The 10,409-nt window shown below is 33.9% G+C and overlaps 1 protein-coding gene across 1 annotated transcript in view; it reads right to left on the bottom strand.

The window, feature by feature from the left end:
* Window positions 1-3,819: 3,819 nt before the first annotated feature.
* Window positions 3,820-10,409, bottom strand: part of LOC129216687 (52 kDa repressor of the inhibitor of the protein kinase-like) — a 42,593-nt gene continuing 36,003 nt past the window's right edge. The window contains exons 5-6 of the mRNA XM_054850905.1: window positions 9,357-9,452; window positions 3,820-3,824 (exon numbers count right to left, since the gene is read on the bottom strand). Coding sequence (XP_054706880.1) covers window positions 3,820-3,824; window positions 9,357-9,452 — 101 coding nt within the window. The remainder of the gene's footprint in view (window positions 3,825-9,356; window positions 9,453-10,409) is intronic.

Raw genomic sequence — 10,409 nt, 5'->3', positions numbered from 1 at the left:
AGAACGTGTTCAAATTTTGAGTAAAAACCTTTGTATTCAACTTGGGACATCTTGACGAATTTTGTTTTGAGGTGTGGTACATCTGCAAATATTCCACCAGTAATAAATAAATGGTGTTACAGGATAAATGAATTGTTATCTTTTGAGGTAATGTGAGCTAAGCCGTGGTGCTTCAGCTAAATGGTAAAGTGAAATTACTTCGAAATTTTCGATAAAATATGCAACTTTTGTGTACGGAAATTATTATGGGTACCTACGTTAACTGAGCAGCATCAGATTGAATTTTTGCCACACTTCTTCTCGGCTATGTACCTCGGCCTTATTTGTGCAAATTCTTTTCCACTTAACAAATTCAGTTTAATTTACTTTTTAATAAATTTGAGAAATTGCAAAAACGATCCTAACTTGGGACACTGTTCTAAGCCTGGGCACTAAGACAAAAACGTTTCTACGAAGAATATTGAGAAAATAAATTAAATAATTGTACTAACACAAAACTTTATTTTAAAAAATTGACTAGTATTCAGATGACAGGTTGCAGGACAGAAAATTTGTCATTGGTTAAAAACAATCAGAATCTATCGCTAAGCAGAAGATGTTTTGCCAAAGTGTTACAAATGTTAGTTCTACTAATGAAAACAAGTCTCAAAGTATAGACGAGACTCATTTATTTGTTGTGAATTTCACGCATTAAGAAGGAACGAAAATTAATGTGAAAAGAGAGATATAAAGAGCTAATAATCAACTGCATGGGGAGTTACTTTGGCTTAACAAACACTTTTATACTTCCAAATGTAGCTCTGGGAAAGCGGAAACATTGCATTCAAAAGAGTTAAGAAAGATAGGGAAACAGCATTTTCAGAGCCAAGTGAATATGCGAAAGTTTAAAATACTGAACTATTTCTAACTAACATTTTTTTTATTTAGTTGTGTCTTTCTTCTTTAAATTGATAACTGCTGCCCCAAGCTATAATTTATTGCGACATACATAACAGAAAAATCAAAATGTTAAAAATCTCAAGTTAGGGGGCGGGATTCTTAAATTGGGATAATGAATATTTTCTGTTTTACTTTTTAAGGAACATATCTACATAAATGTACCTTGTCCTGAGGTAAAGTACTAAGGTTTTTCCTAGAAATAAAATACTTTGTTCAAATTGAAAACATCTGATTGATATTCTTCAAAAGGTAAAAGTTAAAAGGTGTCCCAAGTATGGACACTTGACTGCAGTAAGTTAATTAGTATAGCGTGTCTGTGCCCGAAGTTTCATATTTCTCGGTCTTTACATCTGCCCAGGAGACAGCGGACAAACAGAAACGCATGCATAAACTTTGTATTATGAAACTTATTATTTTAAGCCCTGCTTGGGATCACGAAGTGTTTATGAAGTCGAGAGTTCATAAAATCGAATAGCATTGTTTCATTGAAAGTCACTTGTTACTGGTAAGCAGTTTGTAAAATCGTGAGTGTTCGAATATTAATAGTTCGCAAAATCAAGAGTCAACTTAAAACACAGAATATGACGACATTGGGCGTATGCTCATTTTATAATTTTCATATTTTTTGCAAGCTTGATAACTGGCGACTTTTGAATCATACTACATTTACAAAGTCAGACTCAAACTACCATGCTGCCCTGCGCTTGCTCTCCCTTTTCTCACTTATCCAAAAGGATTTCCTTTTTCCTTCCCTTTCAAAAATTTTCCTGCTCATTTCGATGACTCATTTTTTATGATATGCAAAGATCGTAAGTAACTCATGTCAGTTTTAATGGTCGTGAACTTATGGTCTTGAACTTATTATGCTGCCAATGTCACAGTCGCGAAAGCCAATTTTAGTACTATAATAATAGATTTCAAAATTTAGGTGGTTTTTTTTTTTTCATTTTTCTTGGTATTACCAGAAAAAAATTGCTTTTTATATGTTTTCACAATCAGTAAGTAATGCATAGATTACTTCTTTCGGCTTATTAAAGTAGGGGATATGGCTTCAAAGTTTAGTACCATGCGGTTTATAAGTGGATGTTTTATAAGCAGAAAATGGTTATCACACAAGGAAGCTTTTTCCTCATTTGAATTTTTTGGGTGACACAAAATGAAAGAACAGTTTTCGTTAAGAGTGAATGCAACGAAAACCAAAATGCAACGAATTATTCATCACTGATTCTACTTATTTCTGTCATTAGTAATTTTTTGCTTTTGAAAACTTTTATATTTGTGGTCATTTACTCTTATGGTCTCATAAATTTATGTATATTCCTAAATCTTAGTTTTTGTTAGGTTGTATAGATCAAATGTTATTCAAAATTTGAGCTAACGGATCAACAACGCGAAAAAAAAATGCCTAGCGAAAGAAATGTCAAGATTGACAAACATGTTTGATGTCTGAGAGGTCAGAGAAGTTAGGCCATTCTACTGAACTAAAAAGCTAACTGTGAAGAGCTTTGATGGATAAGATTGCAAGGCGTCCGGCTTTCGTTCGGACAGTTTGTATTTCAAGACTCCGTCTGGATTTACGTCCAAATTAGAAAAATGTCGGATTTAAAGATGATAATCGAAAAGAATTTGATTTTATCAAGCTGAGAAATTGCCTTCTGTTTGCTCCTGCTTTTCTAGAGTTGTCAGATAAAAAGTATGAATAGTCAAAAATAGCCTACTTGAGTTATAACTACAGCACCTTCCGGATATTTTTGATCTCTTAAATAGTAACCATGTCCTGAATACTTATAGCATTTTTTCTGTTTACAAATATACAAAACTTAGTACTATCTGCCTCCGAGAAGTTGAGCTATGGCCTTGAGCAAGTCCATTTCTTTCAAGGGAGAGCAATCAGTAAGAAGAGAAACTGTTAGGCGCAGAGTTGGGCTACCATTAAGCTTTTTGATCTTCCGTCGTTTTTCCTCACACCTATTTCAACAAATGGAATCGTTTAATCGGCCGGCCAGTGGAGCTCAACTTGCCAGAGGCGGACAGTATATGAATTTATAGCTTCAATTTTCAATAATTACTCTTTTGTCGATAGTTTTTATATTATTTAGTACTAATCATGCTTATGATTTATTTTAATTACTAAACATCACGAAATAATTAAGTGGCCATAAACTAGGGGAAAATAACGTTATAAAGTTCATACGTTTCCAGGTTATAGTAAATCCTTTATCAAAGCAAAAAATGTGTTGTCCAAGCAGTTTGCTTCTAAGCAGAAGCAACTGTTTAGTGATTTAAGTCGCCATGTAGTTTAAAAAGTTGTTTATAGCTTTTCAATGAAATGTTCAGTTGTATAAAAATATGATTTGATTTGCTATCTTCCTTTCTTTTTTTTAGTTATCGGATTTTTAATATTACTTTGAGCAAAACATAAATCCACTATTTAAAAATTTTGTAAAGCTGCATGAAATGTAAAAATAGCAAAACGTTTTCTAATCAAAATTCGATCGATGAAACATTACGCAAGTGTCACACCACCTTCCCTTCTTATTTAAGGTGTTAATTAAGGAATTCGCCAGCGTAAATTTTGGCAGCATTAGCTATGAACCGTGGAACTAACATTAAAGTTTTTGGCCGAGCAGGAATACAATATTCTTGTATGATTACTTTGGGAAACAAATAGGTATAGTACTGCATTTCGCCCATTGGGTAAACTGAAGGCAAGTTTAAGTTCAACTATTTTTTTGAAACTAGGTGTTTTTACGGTTCCCCAAACTGTTGAACGCACGAACTTGTGTAAGTTTCTTATATGAACAACGTTTCATATAAGAGATCTTATATATAAGTCAATAACGATGTTTTCTGTTTTTACACTCGCTTCATGGTTGTTCTTTAAGCTAAAAAAGAATTACATGCAAAATTTTTATGAAATGTTTTTTCTGCCTTTCTTACTGTCTTATTTTGAAAATATACTTATTATTACCTTTTTGTAAACTTGATCTGTCATTGGTGGGTGGATTTTAAACGTTTGGCCACGAAAAAAAAGAAAATAATAAATCCGACTCATTTTAGCTGAAACCGCAGAGCAGTAAAGCTATTATTGAGCTAGAACAATTTGAGAGAGCTGCGAGGAATACAAAACATTAAGGATTAATTTATTTCTTTTTTTTTTCTTTGCTTAAACTTTTTAGTGTTGTTTCTACGATAGAAACATGGCCTAGGTCTGAACAGGATGCCCGTGACTTCCTCAAATTTCATTTAATTTCCGTACAACTTTTCCTGTGTATCACCTCAAAGAAAAACTTTGGAGTATAATAGTAAGTGGAGCCTGTTGTTACTCCTTTCTTCCCCTAATTTCGAGAAGATGTCCTTTCTATTGTTTTAGTGAATAATTTGAGCGTTATATATGATAATAAAGAGCGCACGTCGAACTGAACCCTTGAGTTGTCTCCACGGAACCCTAGGAATCCGCAGAACCCCACTTAAGCAACGCTACACTAAAAGACAATAGAACAATGGATTAGCTTGATGTAAGTAATAAGTATCACATAAATCAGTGTTCTCCAACCTACGGTCCGCGAAAAGATTTCGTCTGGCCCGCGGGCAGCAACAATCATTGCGCAAGTTAAAGGATTGGCTTAGCCATATGTTTGATATTTAAAATGCTGTGAAAGGCATATCACGTTAGAAATATATGTGCAAAGATGTGGTTCGGTCCTAAATTTTGAAATTGATTGGCATCTGTTTTAGTAAACTCGAAAACTACTATTTATATTCATTGTAATTATGAAGAAATATTTTGTTTAGTACGAAGTCGAGCTTTCAAACTTCGTAAAAGTATGACAACATCAAACAAATCATTTATTATTTTCGAGAAAATAGTCTATCCATGAAGTAATTTGTTTGACATGTATGTTCCGTTCTTGTTAAACTCTTTGGCTCGATTCCCAGGCTCTCTATCTGCTTATAAATATCAGCTCGAGTAACTTCATCAAGGTATGTTGTTCTTGACATAATCCAGAGATACTCTATACAAAATATTTTAAAGAAAAACACATGAGCTCTAACAATATTCATATTAGTTAAGAGGTTTCGTTAGTTTTAATCAATTGATTAAACATCTTTAAAATTTTACGAAGTGGAATCAAACACTTAACTTGTTCATGAAATACACCGCCAGCTCAGTCACGAAACTGCAGTCCTCAGCTGAATGACAGCTGGTGGTGTATTTCATTCATTTCTGCCTTAGCCTTGGCTATAGGGTGGTAACTTACTGAAAATACTTAGCTTGTTATTGTCAATTATCATTATTTTGTCTCAAATTATTGCTTAACAGCGTTCTATTTTGTTTCGATTTATTGAACTTGCAGTTAAAACAGTTTCTCCATCCAATATTTTTATCTTATCGTTTAGTTCGCTGAATTAAAACAGAAGATGTTTATTTGCAGTTCTAAACTTAAATGCGCCACCTAGCAGTGGTTTACGAAATTAAACAAAGTGGTTAAACATTTCAATTTTGCTTGGACAAGGCAGCTATCTCATTGACCAGGTCAGATCCTGCGTAAGTATGTCGGTCTTGCTTTACCTCTTTTAGTCGCCGTTAGTCAGAGACTTCAGCGCCTCCTATAATTTATTCGAATCACGAATTTAAAGATGCACTTATTTTCGATGTAACCGTGCATATGGGAGCATTACTATTCTTCAAAAATATAAATATTACTTCCTAAAGTGAACAAAATAAATTCGTCCATACATAATTTAAATTCGTCCATATCTACTGCTCGTATTTATGTTTTGAACATTTGACTGAAGAAGAGTCAAATGACGTTTTCAAAGCACATTTTATGTTAAGTAGAGCAGAACAACTTCAAAATCAGAGCTGTTTAACGCGGAAGTAAATTTTGCGAGCCAAATGTTAGACCTTTTTATACAGAACCAGTGGTGGATCCACAGGAGGGGTGGGCGATTGCGGCGATCGCCACCTCCCCCCCCCCACCAAAAAAAAAGTTTGAAAATTCGAAAAATTTCAGGAAACAAATCACCAACCTCTCCCCCTCCCCCGTCTCCCAACAACGCTTTGCAAAAAAAAATCACCTACAACTGTATTTTTATGACTTTAATTTAAAAAAATTTCAGGAGAGAGTCCCTTAACCGCCTCTTTCCAATGTCATTGAAGATCGCCAAAATTTTGAATTTTTCGAGCTTCAATTTCGAAAATATCGGCGAATCTGAAACTTTTTCGAAATCGTCGTTAATGAGGTCCTTCAATTACGTTTTCAGAACTTCGATTCTGAAAAATTTCTGGGGGAGAGTCTCGAATCCCGAGCCCTTCCCCTAACATCAATGAAGATCCAATAACATTACGTTTTTGAAGCTTCAATATTGAAAAGTTGAAGGATAGCTCCTGACCCCGTCCTTTCCCTTAACGCTACCAAAGATGGCCAACCATCACATTTCAAGGCTCCAGTTTCGAACGATTTCCGATAGAAAGTTCCTTCCCCCTACGTCATAAAAGATGGCTTACGACTGTGTTTTCAGGACTTCAATTTCGAAACATTTTCGCTGAGGAGCCTCCATTTCCTTCTTTCTTCATCTTTCAACATCATTCAAAAATTGTCTAAAACAGCATTTTTGGATCTCCTACATCGAAAAGTTTCAGGGGAAAAGTTCTGAACCCCCATATTTTTTGCTAAGTCATCAAAAGTGGCCTGCAATTGCGTTTTTAGGACTTAAATTCCGAAATTTTTTCCGGGGGAAAACCCCCGAACCCCCTGGTTTTTAGCTTCACTAAAGATGTCTAAAATTGCGTTTTTGAAGCAAACAACTGTGTGAGAATTCTTGAATCTCATCATTTACGTTCAAGAAACCAAAGATAGCAAACAATTGTTTTTTCAAAAATATATCCCAAATTTCTAAAATTTTCCGGAATGGGATCTCCAAGCCTCCCTTTCTCTTATTAAACACCAAATAGTCGAAATCTTCTTCGAATGGGAATCAGATCTGGGATTTTGGGAGGTCCCTTTGTTTTCTTGTCCAATAGTCAGAGAAAGATTATTTAATATATATCTTGATACTGCAAAATTTCTTCTATTAGGAAAAAAGTACAATTGAGGACCTAAATGGCTCTAAAAATAGTTCACGAGTCTTCAAACGAATCAAAAGTTGAAGGGTTTAACTTGGATAATAAATCCAGAATATTAGTAGAAATTCTTTTTTTTTTTTCTTTTTTTTTTTTTTTTTTTTGCGTGTGTGTGTGTGTGTGGTACTCCAAACACTTATAACTTTCTTTCAAACTATTTGAACAATTTTCATTATTCGAAAAAAAAAACTTCATGCTTCGTTTCTTAAACTTTTTCTAAACTTTATTTTAATTAGTCAACACCCCCCCCCCCCCGTTATGCATTACTGAATCGCCCCTCCCAACAAGAGAGTCTGGATCCGCCACTGTACAGAACAGCATCGAAACAGACAAAAAACAAAAGGACGTTGATTAAATTGATTTTAGTAACAGAAAATAATGTAAATACAAACTTCAGATATGTTAAAGAAACGAATGTTACCTACTTAATGCATCACAATGCCTGCATGGAGAAGTAATTCTTGATTTTGCTGTATTAGCAATAATAATCAACATGACTCGAATTGTCTTCAACAACATGATACATTATTCGTTATCGCATGTTTATACCTTTTTGGAAAACTGAAGATATCTCAAGCGTGAAATGTATTTCTGGAAGTGCACACAGTAGCGTAACTCTGGGGCTAGCGCCCCTGGCGAACTAAAGAAGGCGCCCCTCTCCCCTCCAGGGTCGTCCACATGGGAAGTCACCGGAGGTCGTTCTGACCTCAAAAAAAAAAAAATCGGAACATTTTGATTAGTTGATTCAACAAATAAGAGAAAGCATTGTAAATTTTTTTTCTTATTTTCTTTTTTAGAACTGTTTTCAATGATGCCCAATGTTCCTTCTCAGTAAATGCTATGCGTGTGTCTCTAGCTCTTTTTCTAGTAAGTTTTTTTTTTTTTTTTTTTTTTTTCATTTTTCATAAAGAATTTTTCAAATTCTATGATCAAAAAAAAAGAACTCTTAAATTTTTTTTTAATCAGTTGAAATGCCGCTCCTCTGGCTTGATGCGCCCCTGGCGAGAGCCACTCCTGCCAAACCCTAGTTACGCTACTGAGTGCACAACACAGATACGTCGAACAACGTGAAACGGATTAGTTACATAACTCCGAACGATATCTTTATTGAATAAAAATATCACTAAAATGAAATAACCGCGCGATTGAAATCGTACGTTTTGAAATATAATTTACAATGTGATATTATGAAAGCGTTCAGTAGTAAATGAATTCAACTATAGATAAAATACTATTTGCATTCGATAAAACGTAGCTACGTCAAGGGATTGCAAGACTGCATACAAAAACTATAATAATTTTATTTAAAAAAAAGAACATTTTCTGTCTATATTCAATCCTCAACTAGTGAGCTAATGTTTTCTTTTTTTTTCTTTTTTTTTTTTTTTTTTTTTTTTTTGGTAATGTAAATGGTGAGGCGGGATGTATATCTATCCCCAATATGATGTTCCGAGAGCACTTCACAAAATTTTTGCAAATAAAAGTAGGAACATTTACAATGATTTTGTATTTTTATTTAGGTAAAAACAGTACCGTACCTACTAAAACAGCACCTTAAGTAACCTACATATAAACGTATGAATCAATATAATGCAAACATTACAAAACACCTCTTGTAAAAATGTACACTTAAATATTAGACAAAATTGATGACTAATGGAAAAGTCATTTTTGTAACTCAGAGCCAGACTAGTGCAAGTTCAAAAATTGTGATTTTCAGTTTATTAGTGCACTGTATGTGGAGTCCTATTCCGCATCGAGCCATATGAGTTCTAAAAAAAACCTTTGTGGTTATTTACCAGTGTTATTAGAGAACAGTCTCATCCTTTGTATGCACCAGACAAGCGTTTTCCCTCTCTCTTGTAATGTAGCGATTATGTGACTTGCGTTAGTCTGGTCTGAGGTACAGATTTACCGGCTGAAAATTATTGAAAAATCAGGCATAACATTTTGAGGAACTGAATTTGTTATAAAGTCTATAACATCAGATATTTTTTTTCTTTTTCTTTCCTTCATATTTTAAAGCAGTGCGAGAGGCCTATTTTGTTTTTAAAACCCGTTTAAAATCTTAAAAGGGCAAGTGTGACACAATTTGCAACCTCAATTGGCAGAATATTGATCAGATGGTATAACATGGTTGTTGATTTTCTGGAAAAAGCAGGCACTCTTAGTTCTAGTAGATTTTTTTTTCTCCCAAACGATATCTTTTATCGCAAAACACGCTTATGAATTAAACAGCTGTAACTTTAGAAGTGGAAAATAAATACGAGTAAAATCAAACTAACTATACCTGCTTTGCAAAGATGGAAGAAATTGAAGCAAGAATACACAACCGAATACTTTTTATAATCGGTGTCTAAAACCCAGTAGTTTTCAGAGAACCATCCTAGAATTTGAGAAAAAAATTTTAAAAAGAGAAAAAGAAAATACTGAATGAAAGATTCGAAAGAAGAAAGTAAACGAATTCCTCTTTAAGGAAACAAAATACTTCCACGCGTTTTTCCACTTATCGACGTTGATGAGAGTAATGACTGTTGGAAAGCGAAAAGGTGGTAAAGGTAATTTACAAGATTTATAAAAAAAAAAATAAAAAAAAAAGTTAGTTTATGTTTCGATGGACTACAGGGGGATTCCATGGTGGAGTTGAAAATTTCTAAGAGAAAAAAAATGGAACAAACACAATTTTGTTTATAAACACGTAATCATTCGATATTCCATGTTCCCTCTTTTTGACGCCAGAACGATATCACTCCCGTACTCGAACCCCTGTCGTACATGTTGTTACAGAAAGAAAGAAAAGTTTTTTTTTTTTTTTTTTTTGAATAGAAAAAAAAATGATTTCTGATTGAACCTAATGTTTTAAATTAGTTCCATTAGTTGAAAATCTAAAATGGGAAAATCTGTAGTTGATGATCTCGGCTCAGACTGAGAAACTTTCACCCGAAACATTGAAACTATGGAGCATCTCAGTGCTACTGACGCAGAAGAAATAGCTAATATATTTTTCAAAATTGCCAGAATTCTGTTAGAGAACAGTTTGATGTGCATAGCTAAAATGAAAAACAAAACGTGGATGAGATGTTCATGACAGCAGGATCTATTAAATTTCGATTTTTTTACAAATTTCCTTAAAAAATATTTCTGCTGAACAAGCTGCAGGAGGCAAAGGATTTGCATTTGAGTATTTTAATAGGTACATCATTTTTCCCCTTTTCTTATCCTGCATTTGAATGCTATAACAAGATACTTTGGTTCGAATTCAAGCAGCTATGTGACTTGTGTACTAGGAAAATTACAACACTCAGAAATCAAAACTGTGACATTAAAATTGACCGTTTGGAAA

The sequence above is a fragment of the Uloborus diversus genome, chromosome 1, assembly GCF_026930045.1.
Source record: "Uloborus diversus isolate 005 chromosome 1, Udiv.v.3.1, whole genome shotgun sequence".
Lineage (NCBI taxonomy): Eukaryota > Metazoa > Arthropoda > Arachnida > Araneae > Uloboridae > Uloborus > Uloborus diversus.
The sequence above is the reverse complement of the archived record's forward strand: the minus strand, read 5'-3'. Positions and strand labels throughout refer to the sequence as shown.